General features: G+C 33.6%; 2 protein-coding genes and 2 pseudogenes across 2 annotated transcripts in view; 3 read left to right on the top strand and 1 right to left on the bottom strand.

The window, feature by feature from the left end:
- Positions 1 to 798: 798 nt before the first annotated feature.
- LOC125872059 (NAC domain-containing protein JA2-like) lies at positions 799 to 2,388 on the bottom strand (annotated as a pseudogene).
- Positions 2,389 to 4,486: 2,098 nt separating this feature from the next.
- Positions 4,487 to 23,902, top strand: part of LOC125875029 (putative late blight resistance protein homolog R1B-16) — a 58,673-nt gene continuing 39,257 nt past the window's right edge. The window contains exon 1 of the mRNA XM_049556083.1: positions 4,487 to 4,624. The gene's annotated coding sequence lies outside the window, so the exon portion shown is untranslated. The remainder of the gene's footprint in view (positions 4,625 to 23,902) is intronic.
- Positions 9,125 to 11,385, top strand: LOC125875030 (putative late blight resistance protein homolog R1B-16; annotated as a pseudogene).
- LOC125875036 (putative late blight resistance protein homolog R1B-16) lies at positions 14,596 to 23,124 on the top strand. Its single transcript, XM_049556095.1, has 2 exons — positions 14,596 to 15,414; positions 21,552 to 23,124. Exons 1-2 carry the CDS (start codon positions 14,637 to 14,639, stop codon positions 22,955 to 22,957), a joined length of 2,184 nt encoding a protein of 727 aa, XP_049412052.1. The 5' UTR covers positions 14,596 to 14,636; the 3' UTR covers positions 22,958 to 23,124.

Here is a 23,902-nt window from a genome sequence, read left to right on the forward strand (position 1 = left end):
TGATTTGAGGGTAGGGACAAAATAAATTGATTTTTTCAACAAAAAATAATTGTAATTTGAAGTTGGAAGATTGTTTTGAAAAATGTTTTCCTTAAGTTTAGAAGGGAAGTCATTTTCCTTAAATTTGAAGAAAATGAGTTGATTTGGAAAACATTTTCCAAAACATTTAACCCAACCAAACATGAGAAAATTAGAAAACATTTTCCGGAAAATATTTTCCTTCATACCAAACACACCCTAAGACTTGAAATATTGGAGTTCAAAAGAGGAAAATTGAAGTTGAGAAATACTAATTAACAGGAATTTGGGGTAATTTACCCTCATTTAATTGTTCGAGCTACTGATAGGAGTACTTGTAGGCTTGTAGCCATATTAAGATGTTCTTAATTGAACTAGAAATAACCAATTAGGTGGTCTTGTTAGTGTCTGCAAGGAACTAATATAGAATCATTATTCGAGGCTAATTAACATAAATTTAGTCTTATTTATAAAATTGTGAAATAAATTAGAGAGTGTTTTCCCTTGTATCCAATGCTTGTGCCCATTGATCATTTAGGGGGGATTGTATGAACATTTTGTAACAAGTAATCAAGCTTATAATAACAACAGTTTCTTTGTCAAAATTAGAAATTGAACACGAAAGTTGGACAAATAGAATTTATATAAACTATAAGAAACATCAACCAAAAGGACTAAGAAGCAGTGCACAAAAACTCCGGATATTGTTTCAAAAACTGATCCTAGCTAGTTAGTATTGTCCACAAAATTAGCTAAAACTGTCCAAGTAGTACCAATTCTTCAGAGCAGCATATCTTGTAAATGCGCGTTAGACTGCCAAGATTGTTGGTCCAGCAATAATGTACTCTTACTCTCCCTATTTGCATCCAATCTATCATTCAGAGGCACATCATCTAACAAGGCTTCTGTAAGGTCATCAACAAAATTGGATTTTTCTGTTTCACAAAGTGTCATAGATTCTTCTTGTTGTTTTAGTTGATGTTGTGTCTGACTCTTCTCCAACAATGTGTAACCCATATCGAACATTTCAGGCACGTTATTTTCTGGCATCACAAACTCTTGAATTTGAAAAAGAGGCACAGTTTGCCCCAACAGACCATTCGCTTCACCAGAAGCCTCTTGAGTGATTTGCACCTGATGTTGATTAGATTCTACTATTGCTTGTTTAGAAAAATCAAAAGCATTGATCAGCTTATTGTCCGGATTCATCAATACATCGGCATCCATATATTCAGCCAAAGTACCATATATTTCAGGCATAGTTATATTTGACTTGACATTCGCAAAGTCAGGAATCATAGGTTCTTGAATCGGAGAAAAATTATTTAGCTCCCAATTGTTCCTGATTGAAGAGTCCCCACAACCAGTTAGTAGTCCAACAAAGCATGTATTATTGGTTTGAAGTTCCGAATATGCATTACAGTCCTCATTTACACCAAAAATAAAACCTTGCTGCAGGTGTGCTGGTTCCTTAGGCAGATTATTTTCTGGTATTGTGTTCTCAAATTCCAAAACACCATTTCCTTCACCAGCAGCTTCTTGAATTTGCACCTCAACATCATCAACTTCCATCGCTGGATTTTCGACGACATTGATTGGCTGATTGATCATCCCATAGTCCTCATTCCACATTTGCGTTAGTTCAGGATCACTAGATTCTAATAGAGCATTGATTTTCTCTTCATCTGATGAAGACTCTTGAATTTGCAACACTGGTTCAACAATATTGATAGGAGTGATCGCCTTATATTCCTGATCCATCCGCTGCTCAACAGAATTTACCCCTGAAAACACCTCTGTATCCAACTTCTGTTCATCAGAAAAATCCTCAACAGCTGTACTCACATTACTACTTCGAGAAGGATTAGCAGAATTTTTCGTTTTTATAGCACAAATACAATAATCTCTAAAATTAGAGTTTTTGAACTTTTTAAGAATAGCTTCGCAAAAAACATATTCCTTCATGAGCCACTTTCCATCATCGGGACAACACATCTTAGTATCATAATTGAGACTCTTCTTGCGTCCCATATTCAAAGGCTTGCTCTGTTTACTCCTAATCCATTTCCCCTTATCTTGCTATTTCCAAGTCCCAAGATTATTACCTACAACTCTGCAAAATCTCTTATCACTTTTATTCTTCTTATGCCTCGGGGAAATAAAGTATCGAAAAATAATAGTATCCCCATCGTCTTCTCCTCCGCAGTGACGCCCATAGCCATAAGTTATCCATGGTTCTTGTTTGTAAACATCACACTCCGTAATAAAACCATTGTCACACAAATCTTTTTGAGCGATAAATCTAAGAAGGTATGTGAATAACTCTGAATCTCTTGGATGAAATCGATACCCTTCTTCTTCAAACTCCATCACTCTTTCTTGTATATGATATATATTTTTCAATTACGGAACAGAGTATATATGGGGGCTGAGAGGTATATTTTATACAACAAAAAGTAATAAGGTTGAAGGGACTGGGAACAATTGTACGAATCAAGTACATTTATAGTTAGTCAATTCTTGGCTTGATCGGAAACCCATTGGTAACAAATTAGGAAAATAAATATGTAGAAACTTACCGCTGTAATCCGTCAGGTGTGTAGTTAATATAATTATCAGTTTAAATAAATCATTAGCTAATTATCAAATACTATAGTTTTTTGAGCTAATTTTTAAAAAGTACAATTAGATAACAGAAAACCCAATTGGTATTAACTTCGGAAGACTAATATTTAGTAACTTACCATATCCAACAATATAACAATATTTAGAAACTTGCGGTTTTTTTTTAACTAACAATTTTTAACAATAAAGCAATATTTTGAAAATTACGATTTTAGTTTTTTTTTTTAAAACATTTTTTGTAAAACCTTGCTATTTTATTTTATATTTGGAAATAATTTTCAATATGATATATGCCTATGATGGAAATACTTAATAGGCGAAGATTCTCCAATAGTTACTAATGACAATCATTTCTTTTATGAAGTGGACATATGTTTTCAGAAACAACTTGAATCTGTCCGGTCTAACTGGTGCAAAAATAACCTTTTCTGCTGGAAGAAACAATAGTTACAAATTGAAGCTCATCTTAAATTAGGTTTTGAGCGTACCCCTATTGTTATCTCATTAATCACTAATATGAGATTTTTTTTGATTCTTCGAACACTCTGAAATTGTATTCCTTGTGCGAAAACACAGTAATCAGGTTATAAAGGATAAAACGATAAACAAGGGAAAATGCATAAGTACCCCTGAACCTATGCCCAAAATCCCTGAGACACACCTAACCTTTACTAAGGTCCTATTACCCCCTCGAACTTATTTTATATATAATTTTATACCCCTTTTCGGCTTACGTGGCACTATCTTGTAGGCCCAGCGCGTGTTGACAATTTTTTCAAGGATAGTGCCACGTAGGCTGAAAAGGGATAGAAAATTAATTAAAAAATAAGTTCGGGGGATAATAGGACCTTAGTAAAGGTTAGGTGTGTCTCAGGGATTTTGGACATATACTGGGGGTACTTATGCATTTTCCCGATAAACAAACATGTTTTCTCTCTTCTTCAAATGTAAAGGAAGGCAGAAAAAGATTGTTCTTGATGTTTTAGCAGAGTGCTATATGATCAGGTCCATCTTTTCAAGTTCTAACGATGGTGCAACGCCAGACTACAAAGATGGGATGTTTTGTTAATCTCAATGACTTTCTTCCCAAATCAAACAATATTTATACAACTGAAATATATTTACATTGCATGATTCCATCTATTTATCGACTTTGTTCAATGATGACGACTCAGATACGAAGTCATCTCATCAAATCTAAAGATCACCTCTTCATAAACTGAATACAATAAGAACAGAAAAATTACTAGAAATCAAGCTCTTTATCATCACATGTTTATTCTTCGTATAGCAGGAATTGTGAGGTGCTACGACATTTGGAGTTTGAATGTTCAAAAGAGGATTTTAGGTTGTGAGGTGCTGCGACATCTGGAGTTCCATTCCACAGTAATTCGGCGCATTGTTGCTAGGTCAGCTCAGTGGGATGAACAGAGTTGGAAAAACAAGTAATCTTTCACATTTTTATATAACTCGTACTCTTTTACCTTCCTCTTCCCTCCACAACTAAGAATCCCTCGAAACGGACCAGTCCCACAACAAGCCACCTCTGATCATCGTAAAACCTTTAATTTTATCTTAATAACCTCAACATCATTTCATCCAACCTATTCAATTGATTTTTTTTCAGTTATATTTATTGACATAAAACTTTTAACTAAAATCAAAATTATATATATAAAAAAATAACTTATCATTGTTGACCCACATGCTAAAATTATGAGTAGTATTGATTGGGAGCATAAACAAAGTTATCTTTTCCTATCGAAAAAATGTGGGGTACAACGTACATACAGCTGTTGATTGGGAGTTTTAAATTTTAGTCAGATCTAAGCTTATTTTTTACTTTTATATATTCTTCAACATTGAAGTCCTCCATCTCCGTCCTTTATATTCTTTCTCAATTTCCATTTCTCCAAACTCAAAAGCATCAAATTAAGCAAAATCTTGGTGTCCTGTTCCCACTTTCAATAACTCAAGCAAGGTCAGATTTCTATTTTTTTCCATACATTTTACTCTATTTTCTTGACATCATTATTTGGTACTTAATATTCTTTAATCAGATTTTTCTTGGTTGTTTTTAACTTCTTTTCTTCTCTACTTATTTACTAGGCATATTATTCCATTAAGAAATTAAAGTTTAGAGTTGTTAAACTAAATTAGAAATTACAAATCATAAACACACATCCATTCTAAGATGGGAAGAATTGTAACTAATAAAGTCAAAGCGAAAACGGAGATTTTTTCAACAAAATATACCCTTGAACTATCATAAATAGTATGCAAATACCCTCCGTCATACTTTTGGGACATTGGTGTCCCTGCCGTCCAAAAACTAGATCATATAAGCCCTTCAGTCTAACGGAAGACTAAATAGCGACACGTGGCACAATCTTATCCGTCGATCCGATATTTAATAAATATTTGGTCGGTGGATAAGATTATGACACGTGTATATCAGTTAGTATAAAAGGTATATATACTCTAGTTTTAGACGACAGGGGCATCAATGTCCCAAAAGTATGACGAAGGATATTTGCATACCATTTACGATAGTTCGGTGGTCTATTTGTTCTTTTTTCCAATTTTAAATATGAGCTCCTCTAGATGTTTCAAGTCTTTTTGATATATTATATACTTGAAATGATTCACATTTTGTGACAGATAGAATTTTAAAATTTTAGCTTCTAAGCTCTTATGTTGGTGTAAATTTCAGTTGAAAATAAAATGACAAAATGAATAAAAAAAATTATTCACGCTACGGCGCACATATCTCGCTATCTTTAAGGAGATTCAAGCTCACTACGGCATAATCTACACCGATCCAGTAGTATCACTCTTAACTTGTCTCCTCTAGGATACAACAGTCCAAAACGTCGTACACTCAAGCAACTCCGGATTAGTTGAAGAGTTCAAAACTCTACATAAAGAACACTTTTCTTTTACATATAGGGTGTATTTGGTATCCAATTTTCTCATGTTTGGTTCGGTTAAATATTTTGGAAAATGTTTTCCAAATTAACTCATTTTCCTCGAATTTAAGGAAAATGACTTTCCTTCAAAAATTAAGGAAAACATTTTCCAAAACTCTCTTCCAACTTCAAATTACAATTTTTGTTGTTGAAAAAATCAATTTATTTTGTCCCTACTCTCAAACCAACCCTCCTCCCCAACCACCCCAAAAAAATAATAATTTAAAGCTTGTTTTTAAAAACTATTTTTAGCTTCAATTTTTTATTTTTTTACCCCACCCTCACCCCTACCCCACCCCTTTACCACCCCCTCCCAAAAAAAATAAAATTAAAAGTTGTTTTTAAAAGAGATTTCCAATTCCAATTTTTTATTTTTTTACTCCACCCCCTACCCTTGACCCCCCATCAGCCCCCATCCCCCTCCAAAAAAAAAATTTAAGTTTGTTTTAAAAAAATGTTTTCAACTTCAAAATTTTATTTTTTCACCCCTACCCTCGAGCTCCCGCCCCCCACTCCCCACCTCCCAAAAAAAAATTATGTTTGTTTTTAAAAAATATTTTCAACTTCAAATTTTTATTTTTCACCCCCCCTCCCCGAGCTAGCCCCTCCACCCCCAAAAAAAATTTAAGTTTGTTTTTAAAAAATATTTTCAATTTCAAAAATTATTTTCTACTCTTAGTAAAAATAAAAGATATTTTCTCAAAAACATTTTCATTCATAAATCAAACACTAAAAAATCTTTTCTACTCACCAACCAAACATGAGAAAATAAGTCAAAAATTTACTTGTTTTCCTGGAAAACATTTACTTGGAAAACATTTTCCTTCATACCAAACACACCCATAATTACTCTTTTTTATATAGTGAATATAGTTGAAGACTTAGAATGTTCTTCTTTGTGTCCACACTCTCTTTCACTACATTAACATTACTACAATATTTTTTCACACTTCTCATCTTTTTTAAGATACTTCATAAAAGAAGAAACACCACTATTTATAGATGAAGAAGTCTTCCATATAATTAATGGGTAGAACGAAAGGTAGTAATGTGATAGATATGACATAAAAGAAACTAATGGCAATATGAGCTACAAGAAACTAATGACCATGCGAGTTACAAGAACTAATGATCATATAAGTTAAAAGAACTAATAGACATCTTGTACCACAATTTATATCCACTAACATATGCACTCTTATTATTTTATTTTAATCATATATATATATATATATATATATATATATATATATTACTATAAGTGGGAAGCTCCAAAGTAAAAAGTTGAATTACCATTTTGCCCCTTTACTAAATTAATATTTGATTAATTTTTTAATTAAATACAAATATATTAATCACATAATGGTAGAATTTGAAGTTCATAAGCCCTTTAATAATTAAATTGTTATTTTCTTGATAAATGAGTTCATTGATATTGCTTTTAATCATAATAATAAATCTCATAACAGAAGAATTTGAAAAGTTATGATTGATAAAACAATTTAATCGAAATCTTTTTTTCTGAAATAGCTACATTTTTCATTCTAAATAGACTCTACTATTTAATATTGAAGTAAAGAATTTGAAGAGGTGTCGTCATATATCATAGATCATCATATCATCATATATCATATATTACTAATTACTAAAAGTGGGAAGCTCCAACCTTTAAAGTTGGATTACCATTTTACCCCTTCATTATATTAAAATGTTATAAATTATTTAATTAATTAAATAGTAAAAATAAAATTATAATTCACCCAAGGCTTAATTACATGTTTCAGGTTCAAAAATAAAATTCTGCATGTTTAGATAAACAAAAGGGAAAATGCATAAGTACCCCCCAGCCTATACCCGAAATCCCAGAGACACACCTAACCTTTACTAAGGTCCTATTACCCCCCCGAACTTATTTTATATGTAATATTCTACCCCTTTTTGGCCTACGTGGCACTATTTTGTGGGCCCATCGCATGTTGACATTTTTTTCGAGGATAGTGCCACGTAGGTCGAAAAGGGGTAGAGTATTATAGATAAATTAAGTTCGGGGGGGTAATAGGACCTTAGTAAAGGTTAGGTGTGTCTCTGAGATTTCGGGCATAGGCTGGGGGGGTACTTATGCATTTTCCCTAAACAAAACGTCAAAACATTTTAAATTCTTGGCTACGTTAATTTAAAAACAATTAATATTTAAAGGAAGTTGCTTTTTTAAAATGTTGTCATACAAAATGTTAATAAAACTAAAATAATGATAAGAAATAATAATTTCGCATTTTACAAGCTTTCCAAAATTAGTTTATACATTTTCAGAATGATTAGAAATAATTAAAAATAAATAATAGGTATATAATTTAATAAAATAATTACTATAATAACTTACAGTAGCTTATGACTTTATATGATTTTCTATAGCACTAATAATATAAGTTCAAAATACTTTAAAGAGATAAAAATAATTTCAGAAAGAGTCTTTTTCACTACCCCATTAACTACACATACGTACAATGTATGTTATTCATTTATGTCATTTATTAAATTAATAAATTTATATAGAGCTCATAGTTATAAAAATTGTGCAGAAATTGAAGAGTTGTCTTTTCATTATTCAATACAGATTATTATATTTGTCAATTTCCTCCATATATCAACTCACACTTTTGCATTACTCTTCTTTTACTCAACATACTTCCTTATTCAGGGTTAGGTAAATATATTCTACTGATTTGTTCTTCTCTTCCTCTTATTACAATTTTACATTTTCATTCCAATTTATTGATACTATTTTTCCCAATTTTGTCTTCCCTTTTTTTAATAGAAGTTGTTGTGTGCAATCCATATTATAATGCAAAAAGGAAAATTGACTTTATAGTGTTTTCAAAAATATAGATATAATTGTTGTTAAATTGTTATGCATTTCAAGTTTTCTTTATATATACACGGTTGAATGTTGATGTATGGATTGAAAGTTTCTCATTGAATTGCAGGGATTATTGCGAGGTATGATTGATTAAACTCATTAGAAATACATATTCTTATTATACTTATAGTTTGGAATTTGATGGTATCTGTTTTGATTTGTTATCTTATACATGTTTTCCAATTTATATTATAATCAAATATTTTTTTATTTATACATAAATTTATAACTATAGACATAAATTATGCAACCATATAATATGGGATATACGTGCAATGCACGTGTCCAAATACTAGTAATAATAAAAGGCGTATACACTAACATCTTAAGTGTGGATTATTCCATTTTTCTATTTCAATAACTAAGAAAAACCAAAAATGAAATATAAAAACATCCAAGGGAAAGGGACTCTAAACAAAACTTGATAAACCAGTGTATTCTGCAATTTCATATAATTTGATGTGAAATTTGAAAGAACACAATATCTTATTTAATCCTCGACAGGTCCTTTGGTTTTTTTTTTCCTTCTCTAAATTATGAAATAATGTTGTTTTCATTTCTTTTATGAAAGGTGACAAAGCAATTAACTCAAGCCATGAATGTTGTTGAGACTTGTGGAAAAGGAACTCTGTCTTCTGGAGAGCCTTCAAACAAATGCAGTATTACATCAATTTATGATGATGATCAAGTTGTGGGCTTTGAGATAGGTGCACAAATTATAATAAAGAAATTGATACGAGGAACAAAGGAGCGGGATCTTATCTCCATCTATGGAATGCCTGGACTCGGTAAAACAACTCTGGCAAGTAAGGTGTATAACAATTCCTCTATTGTTAATTACTTTGATGTTAAAGCATGGTGTGCTGTGTCGCAAGCATATAATAGGAGGACGCTATTGGTTGAAATTTTCAAACAAGCTACAAATGATGAGATCAAAATCAAAGAGGATGATGATGTAGCTGACATGTTGCGTAGGGTTCTAATAGGCAAGAGATACCTCATTGTATTAGATGACATTTGGGATGTCGAGGCATGGGAAGATTTGGGAATATGTTTCCCTCAAGGTGAATATGGAAGTAGGGTAATGGTCACAACACGAATTGAAGAAGTGGCTAAGCATCTTCAGCACCACAGTGATCCTTATTCTCTTAGCTTTCTAACGTCCAAAGAGAGTTGGGAATTATTGGAGAAGAAGGTATTTCGAGGAGAGAGTTGTCCCCCGGATCTACTGGAAGCAGGGTTACAAGTTGCCCTACACTGCAAGGGATTGCCTCTTGCGGTTGTTCTGATTGCAGGAATTATTGCAAAAATGGATAGGGAGGCGTCATTGTGGCTTGAGGTTGCCAATGACTTAAGTTCTCTTGCTTTAGGAGAGCAGAGTATGAAGGTAGTACAATCAAGTTATGACCATTTAGAAAACCACTTAAAGACTTGCCTTCTTTACATGGCATTGTTTCCAGAGGACCATAAGATTCCAGTGGACCATCTGCTGAAGTTATGGATGGCTGAAGAGTTTGTATTGAATTCTGAAACAGAGAACATGGAGGAAGCATCTAGAAATTGCTTGAGTGATTTGCTTAACAAAAGCCTAGTAATGGTCTCCGGAATGAGAATTAATCGTGATGTAGAATACTAGTGCGTGAGTTCTGCTTGAGAAAACTCACAGAAGACAAGTATATGCAGCTCACAGTGTCATACAATCCGTATCAACATTTGCATTCCACGGAATCACGGTTATGCATTTATATTCATGATGATCTTGTTAAACAATTAGAGCATTCCCACTACCAGCTTGATAAGATTCCAATGCTGGATTTCAAGGAAACAAATTCTTTGGAGTTCATTGCTCATCCAAAAGTCAATACATGGAATAACCAATATTTAAATCCTTTAGATTTAGTTGTTAAATTAAGATTTGTTCGGGCGTTGCATATGATGGATGTCGCACTGCCAAATTCATGGGCTATTGCAATGCAATCGCTAACTCAGTTGAGGTACCTTGCACTTTATGTCAAACAATTCGAATTGGAGTGGATATCACACCTACACAATCTCCAAACTCTGCAGCTCAAGTTAAGTAGTAAGATGATAGGCCTTAGGGCTGCTGCTTTAAGGGAAATGACAAAACTAAGGCATGTGAATATAGACTGTTTTTTCGTGGCATGGGAATACAATGACAGAGGAAGTTTTGAAGAGTGTTCAACAATTATTCTAGAGAACATGAAGACTTTTCACACTTGTGATATAAGCGTGGATAATGCAAGGTTGTGGTGTGCGTTTCCTCATCTTGAAGAACTCAGCCTCCGTGTTGAATATGCACCTGAGAAGCCTTTGTTTCCCATACCGGAAGTTCATACTCACATTCATTCTCTTTCTGTGGTGTTTTCTTTAGCGAAATTTTATAATTCAGTTGGATGGGAGAGGTATTTTGTGTTCCCTTCAAATCTTAGGCATTTGTACCTTCGCGGCTGTTTCTTGACGGAAAAAATGGTTTTAAACATTGCAAGATTGAAGAAGCTTGAGAGTCTCAAATTACATATGGGAGTTCCTTTTTTGACATCAAAGGGCTATTGCTGGGATGTCACAAATGTGGAGTTCCCTGCACTCAAATACTTGGCATTACACGGTGTGAGGATAAAAGAATGGAAAGCTTCAGAGGAATCCTTTCCTGTGCTTGAGAAGTTAGTTATAAGAGGAGGTTTCTTCAAGGAGATCCCCCCTAGCTTTGCGGATATTCCAACACTAAAATTTATTGAACTGTTTGACTGCATTTACTCTGTTGTGGTTTCAGCTATGAATATCAAAAGAGACATTGAAGAAAACACAGGATGTGACAGTCTCCTTGTTCTACTCTAGCTGTACAACAAAACTAAATGTAGTTAAAAGCAATTCAAAGTTGTCACATTATTATCTGTTTTTTCTTATTAGGGAACTTTTTAACTTGGAAGCTGAGATTGCAATTCAATTTGGAAGTTTTTGAGAGGTCAAAACTGCTTTATTTCAAAATGTGAGATATAATTTGGTTATGCTTTAGAGAGAAAATAAATGCTTTTGGAGCAGCAGAAACTGCTTTCACAATTTAAAATAATTTATGACTTATTCCATGTTCCATTTTCAAACATTAATCTTAAGTTGACTATTATTTTAAATTATTGCTTAAAAACCAAGTCTTATAATGCTGCTGTAAGGATAAATTTGTGAAAGTGCTTACTTATTTCTGCTCACCTTCACCTATTCAACTGTGTCCGCCTCCTCTGAAAATCATCTTGCTAACTATATAGAGAAAATGATCAAAATGGTCCTTAATATGTTGGGGAGTTGATTTACTTACAGAGGCAGACCTGGAATTTAAAAACGAAATGGGACGCTAGAGGCAGATGTGGGTTAGTCAAAGCACTGAAACTTCATCGAATAATGTTTTTCAAACAAGTATAAAATTGAAGGTATTGAAATAAATGTAAATGTGTAATATAGTTCAAATGTATGGTTGGATGACCTTGACTTTGAGGTTTCTAGTTCAAATTTGGAAAAAATGACAACAAGAAAACGCAACAATCAAGAATCGAACTTAATACACTTTGCTTGTGAAGAAGTGCAGTGATCAGTGTTGGACCAATGCACCAACTCAACTAACGTATTTCAGGGTGCACAATTGGTTATGATCCTTATTTAGGTGTATACATGTATATTATACATAATTTTTTCCGAAGTTAACATGTGCACGTGCACTCCCTTCCTTAAACACTAGTCCGCCTCTAGTCCTTGATGTATAATTCGCTTTGAAATAATCCTTAATGTATGTAAAAGGAATGAGTGTTTTTAGGTCCACAACCTAAAAAATGTGTGGTATTCCACACCGCACATACAGCTGTTGATAATTGGGAGTTTTATAATTTAGTCAGACCTAAACTTAATTATTTGCATACCTTCTTAACGTGTATGACTAATTATTAAGGCATAATACATCTATTGACCCCTAAATTTGGCTTCAAATTTTAACTTTGACCTCCAACTTTCATAATGCACAAATAGGCACTTTAACTATCCAAAACTTAAACAAAAAAACACTCGGATCTTACCTGGCAAAATGCGTGAAATACACTCAAATTAGGCGCGTCAGATGTAAAAATTCAGGGGGTCAACAGTAAAAAAAGCATTGAAAGGACAATTAAATCCTTTTTATATATTTTTCAACAATTTTCCTCTCTTTTTTGCATTATTTGTTGTTTACTGCAAAATGCAAGTGACATTTAATAAAATTTTTTGTTGTTACGAAAAAAAATTATAATGAAGTTTTTTTTTGGCAAGAAGGAAAAAGGAACACGTGTAGTACTAAATTTTTTTTTTGAGATTCAATCAATTTTTTTTGTCTTTGAAATATTTCTAGCTGTTAATTACTGTAATTTATAGTACTTTCTAAGAAATTTTCAAATAATAATATATATTATTTCATTTGTCCAAATTTATGCGTCACCGGTAAAATTTGAAGAGTCAATCAGATCTTTTATATATTTTTATATCTTTTAAATATTTAAGTAATTAATTATCGTGATTTATAATATTTTATACAATTATTTAGTATGGTAAAAGAAATTTAAAAGAAACACGCATCCTTCAATAGTAAAATATGGGTCCCCCTTTTTTTTACAGGTTGACCTCCTGCCTGTATAGTCTTATTTTGTCCAGAAGGAAAAAGGAACACGTGTCGACCCCAACGTCCTCTCTATTCCCGCTTATTATATTATATACTAGTGATGAAGAGCCCGTGCTAATAATTAATTTAAAAGTTAATTTTTAATTGACGTTAAATAAATAGTTTTAAATTTTAAATTTGAATAAATTTTATATATTTATATGGTAGTAAATGTTCATGTTAACTCTAAAATGAATACATCACTATTAATAAAGCTTGAAGTTTAAAGAAAAATCCTTAAATGACCAAAATAACCCTTAAACTCAATTTTAATCACAAAAAGCATACATGTCCACGGTGTGGTGGCTGATTCATCAACTAATTTTTTGTATGTTTTTTCAAAAATATTTTAGTTGCTAATTTGTTATAATTTATAAAAATCATTAACGTCATTTTCGAATAACTTATAGTATTGTTAACTTTCAATAATATATATTGTTCCATCTATTCAAATTCATGTGTCACCGATAGAATTTCAAGAGTCAACAAAAAATTTTCTAAAAAAAATATATTTTAATTATGATTTATAGTACTTTTAAATATAACGTATAGTGTGTTTGTAGGCTCTTATTAGATTGAAAAAATATTTTAAATTAGTAATTATTGTAATTAATAGTGTATATTACGTAATTTTCAAATTTGTAATAAATTTTTTTAAATATTAAGTCTAATAATTTATAGTATCTTAAATGTAATCTTTGAATACACATAAATTAAAAAAAGAAATAAGACAAATAAATTATAAATTAAATAATTGACATTTTCAAATATTAATTTACCACAAAATGAAAGTGAAGGAAGAAGTTGTGAGGCAAAAATAAAGAGAAGGGAATGTAATTAGTGAGGTGGGGTCCATATCCATTAAAATAAATGCATGACAAATTAAAAAGGTGTCAAATAGACAGGAAAACGGGCCCACATGCATTGAATAGTTGGCAGCCATTGAGTGGGTCACTAATACACGTGGCAGCACTTGCATTTCACGCTTTTGGCTCCAAAAATCGTGTGTTTATTTATTTAAAGGTAGGATAGTTAAAGTGCCTATTTGTGCATTATGAAAGTTGGAGGTCAAAGTTAAAATTTGAAGCCAAGTTTAGGGGCCAATATATGTATTATGCCAATTATTAACATGCATGTAGTACAAGTTATTTGTTTATACTCATTTATATTCCCACAACATGTCAAGTAGTACTATATATTTATAGTATCACTATTCATTCTTCAATATATGTCCATCCTCTTCTTTCTCAATTTCGACTTCTAAACCTAAAATTGAAGCATCAAATTTTACTTATTGTTATTTTTTCTTATCATTATAGCACCTTCATTTTTCCTAATGAAAGGTGACAGAGCAATTAACTAAAGATAAGATAGTTTGGCCGGATCATAGTAGTTTCCACAATCGCCAATTGTCATGGATGTTGTTGAAACTTCTGGAAAGCCTTCCACAAAACCTAGTAGTACATCAATTTATGATGATGATGAAGTTGTCGGCTTTGAGAAACATGCAGAAATTATGATGAAGAAATTGACACAAGGAACAAAGGAGCGGGATGTTATCTCCATCTATGGAATGCCTGGATTCCGTAAAACAACTTTGGCAAGGAAGGTGTACTACCATCCCTCTATTGTTAATCACTTTGATGTTAAAGCATGGTGTGCTGTGTCACAAGCATATAATAGAAGGATGTTATTGGCTGAGATTTTCAAACAAGCAACAAATGATGATAGCGAAATCAAAGAGGAGGATGATGTAGCTGACATGTTGCGCAAGAGTCTAATAAGCAGAAGATATCTCATTGTATTAGATGACATTTGGGATGTCGAGGCATGGGAAGATTTGGGAACATGTTTCCCTCAAGGTAAATATGGAAGCAGAGTAATGGTCACAACACGAATTGAACAAGTGTCTAAGGATCTTCATCATCACAGTGATCCTTATTCTCTTAGCTTTCTAACGTTCGGAGAGACTTGGGAATTATTGGAGAAGAAGGTATTTCGAGGAGAAAGTTGTCCCCCGGATCTACTGGAAGCAGGGTTACAAGTTGCCCAACACTGTAAGGGATTGCCTCTTGTGGTTGTCCTGATTGCTGGAATTATTGCAAAAATGGAAAGGGAGGCATCCTTGTGGCTCGAGGTTGCAAATGACTTAAGTTCTTTTGCTTTAGGAGAGCAGAGTATGAAGGTAATACATGTTGGGAAAGGCAAGGCACTAACAAGAATGCCAAACAGGATAGCAACGGAATAATACCCAAATTTAAACTTTCCCTTTTAATTTGAACCAAGAGAAGACAAACCAAATCAATCAATATGAAGAATGAACATCTAGTATATCAACCAAACTAAAGTAAAAAGATAAGAATAAGCCAATCACACAAGACACAACGATTTACGTGGAAAACCCTTCGATGTGAAGAGTAAAAAACCACAGGACCAAAAGCTCCACTATAAACACCAAGAGTTACAAAATTGTTCTCCAAAATTGGCCACAAAACAAGCGCCAAACAACGAGCAACAACAAATCAAGATTGCTCCAAAACTAGAGAATTAAAGAAGAGATTTCACCCCAAAACGTGCTACTGTTCCCTCCCTCAAATCAGAAGCTACAGTCGTCCAAATCCGATCTCCACCGTTGAATTGCAAGAATCAGATGAGGAGAACTCCCAGATCAAATTTTAGCACGATCCAACGGTTAACGAAGCAGTAAACTCTGTCTGAAGTGGACTGCCTGAGCAGAAAATTTCCACAAGCAAAAACAGGATTTTTCTCTTTTTCTCTCAATCTCTAAAACAAATCTCTCTTGATTTTTCTCTCTTGTATTTCTGAAAATAAGACCAAACAAGCCTTATATATGCCACATAATATTTTGGGTTATGGGCTAAAGTGGGCTAGTCCTAATAAGACTTTTATTTATCCACATAGGAAGGGAAAAAAGATCATAAACCCAACAATTCTCCCCCTCACAACTATGTGGAGGAGACCGCCATCCCGGCGATCATGCAACAATCCTCAAACTTCCCTCTTGACAAAGCTTTAGTCATCATGTCGGAACCATTATCATTGGTATGGATCTTTTCAAGTTCAAGCAACTTAGAATCCAACACATCTTGAATCCAATGATACCTCACATCAATATGTTTAGACCGACCATGAAATATAGAATTCTTGCCAAGATGAATAGCACTTTGACTGTCGCAATAAAGCACATACCTCTCTTGAGCACAACCAAGTTCCCCCAAAAATCTCTTCATCCAGATCAACTCTTTGCAAGCTTCAACAACAGCAATAAGCTCAACCTCTGTAGTAGATAAAGCAACACATTTTTGCAACCTAGATTGCCAAGACACAACTCCTCCTGCAAAAGTAATCAAGTAGCTTGAAGTAGACTTACGAGTATCAATATCACCAGGCATGTCTGAATCGATGTAACCACAAAGAATAGGCTTCCTTGTACCAAAACACAAACTCAAACTAGAAGTGCCACAAAGATATTTCATAATCCATTTAACAGCATTCCAATGCTCTCTTCCCGGATTAGAAAGAAAACAACTAACAATACTAACAGCATGAGCAATATCTGGTCTTGTACACACCATCGCATACATCAAACTACAAACAGCTGAAGCATAAGGAACTTTCTTCATATCTTCCTTCTCACCATCACTGAAAGGACAATGTCTGGTACTCAATTTGAAGTGCATAACTAAAGGTGTATTGACAACCTTAGCTTTGTCCATGTTGAATCTACGAAGTACTTTCTGAATATACTTCTCTTGTGACAACCACAACTTCTTGGCATCTCTATCACGGACAATCTGCATGCCAAGAATCTGCCTTGCTGGTCCCAAGTCTTTCATAGCAAAAGACTTATTCAACTCTCTAATCCTGCAAGCATTATGACCAACAATAAACATGTCATCAACATAAAACAAAATGATAATAGAGTCTCCATCAGAGAATTTTTGCACAAAAACACAATGGTCTGAAGAAGTCTTCTTGAAGCCCTGCTGACTCATAAAAGAACCAAACTTCCTGTACCATTGTCTAGGAGCTTGTTTTAAACCATACAAGCTCTTCTTCAATTTGCAAACATACTTCTCTTTTCCCTTGACTTCAACGCCTTCCGGCTGCTCCATATAAATTTCTTCATCCAAGTCACCATGGAGAAAAGCAGTTTTAACATCCATCTGTTCAACCCCTAAGTCCAAACTTGCAACCAAGCCTAGAACCACATGAATGGATGACATCTTCACAATTGGAGAGAATATCTCATCAAAATCAATCCCTTTTTTCTGGCTAAAACCCTTCACAACTAATCTAGCCTTGTACCGTGGAACTGGGTTACCATCTTTATGTTTCACCCGAAAAATCCACCTGTTTTTCAAAGCTTCTCGATCTTTAGGTAACATAACCAAATCGAAGGTATGATTATCATGTGGAGTCTTCATTTCATCCTCCATAGCATCAAACCACTTTTCTTTTTCTTCACTTTCCATGGCCTCATCAAGACTCTCTGGTTCTCCCCCATCAGTCAAGAGTACATACTCATTGGAAGAATAACGAGATGAAGATATTTTCTCTCTAGTAGATATTCTGAGAGAACTCTCTGGAGCATCAATAATAGTTGGTTGCAGACCAACCACATCGTCTTGCACTGGAGCATCAACGACATACTGGTCATTCTGAATATGATCACCATTTTCAATATCAACTTGAATTTCATGAAGATTTTCACCTGGTGGAATAGTCAACGGCACTGGATAAACATCAACTAGGCTATCACTACTCTGAGAATCAACTTTGTCAAGATCTTCAATTGTTTGGTCTTCAAAGACCACAACATCACGGCTTCTAACAAGTTTCTTTTCAACTGGATCAAAGAAACGATAGCCAAATTCATCTCAACCATAACCAACAAAGATACATTGCCTAGTTTTAACATCTAACTTTGACCTTTCATCCTTAAGAACATACACAAAGGCTTTACACCCAAAAATTTTAAGATGATCATAAAAAACATTCTTACCAGACCAAACTCTGTTAGAGACATCACCATTCAAAGCAACAGGAGGAGATAAATTGATAACATATGCAGCAGTATTAAGTGCTTCCGCCCAAAAGGAATATGGCAGCTTAGCATCTGAAAGCATACATCTAACTCTCTCAACAAGAGTTCTATTCATCCTCTCCGCCAAACCATTTAGTTGAGGAGTCTTTGGAGGAGTTTTCTGATATCGAATACGCTGCTCTCTGCAATATCTATCAAATGGGCCAATATACTCACCACCATTATCAAAATGAATGCATTTCAATTTCTTCCCTGTTTGTCTCTCAACCAAGGCCTGAAAACTCTTGAACACATCAAGTACCTGATCCTTGGACTTCAAAGAGAATACCCAGAGTTTGCGTGAATAATCATCAATAAAAGTCACAAAATAAAGTGCACCACCATGAGACCTTACCTTAAAAGGACCACACAAATCAGAATGTACTAACTCCAGCAAATCAAGCTTTCTTGAAGGCGGATGACTCTGAAAAGAAACTCTCTTTTATTTACCTGCTAAGTAATGAACACACTTGTTCAACTTTGCTTGTTTCACTCCAGAAGCAAAATCTTCTTAGCCAAATTGTTCATCCCCTTCTCGCTCGTATGACTCAGTCTTCTATGCCATAACATTGATGAAGTATCATTCTCCACCAAACTTACTGAGCCTCTAAAAGTGGAGCCCTGAAAAACATACAAGTTAGATAACTTATCACCACGGGCTATAATCATCGAACCTTTAGTAAGCTTGGCCAGCACCAATGGTATTAACATAACCCTCTTCATCAAGGTATCCCACAGAAATCAAATTCAAGCGAACATCTAGAGTATGTTTGACATTATTGAGAACTAGTTTGGAACCATTGTTACTTTCCAAACAAACTGTCCCAATACCAAGAACTGCAACCTTATGATTATTACCCATTTTCAACATCCCAAAATTACCTGGAGTATAAGAAGAAAATAATTCCTTCTTGGGCGTGACAAAAGAAGTAGCACCAGAATCCACAAACCAGCTAGACTCATCACGAACAAGATTGACGACATTTTCATCACAAGAAACAAGAAGATCATCATTAGCAACAACAACACGATTTTCATTGTCACCTTCTTTCTTTTGTTGTCTCATATCTCTTTTGTACTTAAAACAAAATTTCTTGATATGACCATTCTTGTGGCAATAGTCACATGTAACATTCTTGTATTTAGACTTTGACTTACCTCTACTTTTATCTCTGTCACTTTTACCTTTGAACTTGTTTCTCCCTCTATCTTCAGTAACCAAAACATCAGAGTGTGAAGTAGAAAAAGTTGAGCCTTGAGATATTCTTCTCATCTCTTCATTCAAGACACCACTCTTAGCATATTCCATGGTCACAACACCACTGGGAGCAGAATTAGTCAAAGAAACTCGAAGAGTTTCAAAAGAGTCTGGCAGAGTATTAAGAAGCCATAGTCCCTGTATTTCTTCATCAAATTTTACATTCATTCTAGATAGCTAGTCAAGAACACCCTGAAAATCATTAATATGATCAGAAATAGGAGTGCCCTCTTTATACCTGCTATTCATCAATTGTTTCAATAGAAACAACTTATTGTTGCCAGCCTTCGAAGCATATAGCGTCTCGAGCTTGTCCCACAAACTTCTGGCATGTGTCTCATTCACAATGTGATTTTGAACATTATCTTCAACCCATTGTCTAATATAGCCACAAACCTGCAAGTGCTCAAATTCCCATTCCTCATCCGTCATGGACTGGGGTTTATTAGAGGTAAACACAAGTAAATGCATTTTCTTGACAAATAGAATATCTTTCATCTTGCCTCTCCAAATATGATAGTTACTACCATTCAAACAAACCATCTTGCTCATATTTGCCTCCATCATTCAAATCAATTATCAACAATAAATCAATAATCAATGCTCTGATACCACTTTGTTGGGAAAGGCAAGGCACTAACAAGAATGCCAGATAGGATAGCAGCGGAATAATACCCAAATTTAAACTTTCCCTTTTAATTTGAACCAAGAGAAGACAAACCAAATCAATCAATATGAAGAATGGACATCAAGTATATCAACCAAACTAAAGTAACAAGATAAGAATAAGCCAATCACACAAGACAAAATGATTTACTTGGAAAACCCTTCGATGTGAAGAGTAAAAAATCACAGGACTGTTTTATTTAAAAATATATAGAAAGGGAAAATGACTTAGTTTTCGAAAAACCGATTAAACTTATGGTTTAAGAGAAATCGGGTTTCCAAAAGGACAGAGTCGCCACTTAATTTTTAGTAAAAAAATCAAGAAAAAATCAGAGGGTTTTCAAAAGATTTAAACAGATAAAATCAATTGAAAAAGGGTTCGAAGTTCAATGTACATTCCGAGAAGGTGTTAGGCCCTCGGAATGCCCGCTAACTCGCGGTTGACCGGCGATTTGACCAAAATGATTTTAACTAATTTTGAAATTTTAACGAAGTAAAAGAACTCATTTACTTTAACTAAATATTTTAAAATTTAACTAAGTAAAGAACACACAACTTTGACTAATTTTGAAAGTTTAATAAAATAAAAGAACTCATTCAGTTTAACTAATTATGAAATTTTAACTAAGTAAAAAAAGCTTATTTATTTAAACTAACTTTTTGAAATTTTTAACTAGGTAAAAGAACTCATTTATTTTAACTTATTTATTTATCACTATTTTTTTTTTNGATTTACGTGGAAAACCCTTCGATGTGAAGAGTAAAAAACCACAGGACCAAAAGCTCCACTATAAACACCAAGAGTTACAAAATTGTTCTCCAAAATTGGCCACAAAACAAGTGCCAAACAACGAGCAACAACAAATCAAGATTACACCAAAACTAGAGAATTAAAGAAGAGATTTCACCCAAAACGCGCTACTGTTCACGCCCCAAAATCAGAAGCTACAGACCTCCAAATCCGATCTCCACCATTGAATTGCAAGAACCAGATGCTGAGAACTGCCAGTTCAAATTTGAGCACGATCCAACGGTTAACGAAGCGGCAAACTCTGTCTGAAGCGGACTGCCTGAGCAGAAAATTTCCAGAAGCAAAAACGAGATTTTTTCTCTTTTTTCTCTCAATCTCTAAAACGAAACTCTCTTGATTTTTCTCTCTTGTGTTTCTAAAAATAAGACCAAATAAGCCTTATATATGCCACATAATATTTTGGGTTATGGGCTAAAGTGGGCTAGTTCTAATAAGACTTTTATTTATCCACATAGGAAGGGAAAAAAGATCCTAAACCCAACAATACAATCAAGTTATGACCAATTAGAAGACCACTTAAAGCCTTGCCTTCTTTACATGGGATTGTTTCCAGAAGACCATAAGATTCCAGTGGATAATCTGCTGAAGTTGTGGATGGCTGAAGAGTTTGTATTGAATTCTGAAACAGAGAACATCGAGGAAGCATCTCGAAATTGCTTGAGTGATTTGCTTAACAGAAGCCTAGTAATGGTCTCCGGAATGAGAATTGATCATGTTGTAGAATACTGCTCACTTAATGATGTAGTGCGTGAGTTCTGCTTGAGAAAACTCACAGAAGACAAGTATACTCAGGTCGCAGTGCCATACAATCCGTATCAACATTTGCATTCCACGGAATCACGGTTATGCATTTATATTCATGATGATCTTATTAAACAATTAGATCATTCCGACTACCAGCTGGATAAGATTCCAATGCTCGATTTCAAGGAAACAAAATCTCTGGAGTTCATTGCTCATCCAAAACTCAATACATGGAATAACCTATATTCAAATCCTTTACATTTAGCAGTTAAATTCAGATCTATTCGGGCAGTGTATTTGATGGAGTGGATATCACATCTACACAATCTCCAAACTCTACAGCTCCGGTCCAATGAGAAGTTACACCTAAGGGCTGCTACTTTATGGGAAATGACGAAGCTAAGGCATATGAATATAGACTGTTTTTCGTTGGTATGGGAAGACATTAATGAAGAAGGAAGTTTTGAAGAATGTTCAACAATGCTAGAGAACATGAAGACTTTTCACACTTGCCATATATTGTTAGATAATAAGAATCCAAGGTTCTGGTGGAGGTTTTCAAATCTCGAAGATCTCAGCCTCCACGTCAAATGTGTACCTAAGTTTCCTTTGTTTTCCATACCGAAAGTTCATACTAGCCTTCATTCTCTTTCTCTGGTTTTATCTTTCACGGAATTCTGGGATTCAGTTGGCCGATGGGAGAGCTATTGTGTGTTCCCTCCAAATCTTAGGCATTTGTGCCTTGCAGGCTGTTTGTTAACTGAACAAATGATATTATACATTGCAAGATTGGAGAATCTTGAGAGTCTGAAATTAGAGTTGGGAATTCCTTTGGGGAGATCAGAGAGCTATTGTTGGGACGTCACAAATGTGGAGTTCCCTGCACTCAAATATTTGACATTACTCGGTATGCAGATAGACGAATGGAAAGCTTCAGAGGAATCCTTTCCCGTGCTTGAGGTGCTATCTATAAAAGCTGGTTTCGAATTCCTGGAGATCCCTCCTAGCTTTCAGGATATTCCAGCACTGCGACTTATTGAACTGTTTGACTGCAACGACTATCTTGTTGATTCAGCTTTGAAACTCAAAAAAGAAATTGAAGAAAACACAGGAAGTGACGGTCTCCAAGTTGTTAAATTGAAGGACTAATAAAGCTTATAGCGGAAAACACCTCTTTAGTTTCTTCCATCTCATATATATGGAGAAAACAATTCTCTGTATGTATATTCAATCTTGTAATGCTCATGAATTTGTTAAACTGCTTATTTGATTTTAAAAGGCCTAAATTACTCAATCACAGAGACTACTCTATCAAAGTCAGACTTTCAGAAATTAATATATATTAAAACAAATGAGATTAGGGGTTGCGAAAATCAAACCAATCATAAATCGAACTGAAAAAGTGTTATTAGTTTATTTTTATTGGATTATTATTGGATTAACAGTTATTTAATGGTTTTATAAAAATATTATTGGATTATTTTCGATATTGATTTTTTAATATTGGGTTAATCGATAATCAATTAAGAATATAATAAGTAATTTGTTATTTTGTTCTTTAGTCATACATAAATATTAAACAAAAAATATTAATATAATTACTATATTAAACTATAACTATAAAGACTCTACACAATTAACACTACTTAATTTTGTCCTCTGCATTTATCCTTTTGGGACATAACCCTACACTCTGTTTTACTTTATTTATCCTTTTAGGGCATCTCTAACCCTACATTCTATTTTACTCTTCAAATATATAATTCTTTATTTTATTTTTCAACAATCAACTTCAACCCAATTCTCTATTTTACTCTCTAAAAAAATCTTTTATCTCTCTCCTCAATATTATTTTATTATTTCTATTTCATTCTTATTTTCTTATTTCATAATATAAATCATTTATTTCTTTTTCCCAATAATTACTTGATATAATTTTCATTTGATATAAAAAATTATTTTTTCAAATTTTATTTAATATAAAATTATATTTTATCCTAAATTTTTAAATAACATAAATTGGAAGAAAATATTACATAATATACAAATTAATGGACAAATTCAAATAAAAGTGAAATACAATTACATAAACAT

Source organism: Solanum stenotomum, chromosome 8, assembly GCF_019186545.1.
Source record: "Solanum stenotomum isolate F172 chromosome 8, ASM1918654v1, whole genome shotgun sequence".
Taxonomy (NCBI): domain Eukaryota; kingdom Viridiplantae; phylum Streptophyta; class Magnoliopsida; order Solanales; family Solanaceae; genus Solanum; species Solanum stenotomum.

What these genes read in the sequence shown, in the direction of transcription:
- LOC125875036 (XM_049556095.1), top strand. Translation starts at nt 14,637, where the DNA reads ATGGATGTTGTTGAAACTTCTGGAAAGCCTTCCACAAAACCTAGTAGT. An exon ending in GCAGAGTATGAAGGTAATAC is followed by an intron (nt 15,415 to 21,551) that starts ATGTTGGGAAAG and finishes ACCCAACAATAC; the next exon opens with AATCAAGTTATGACCAATTA.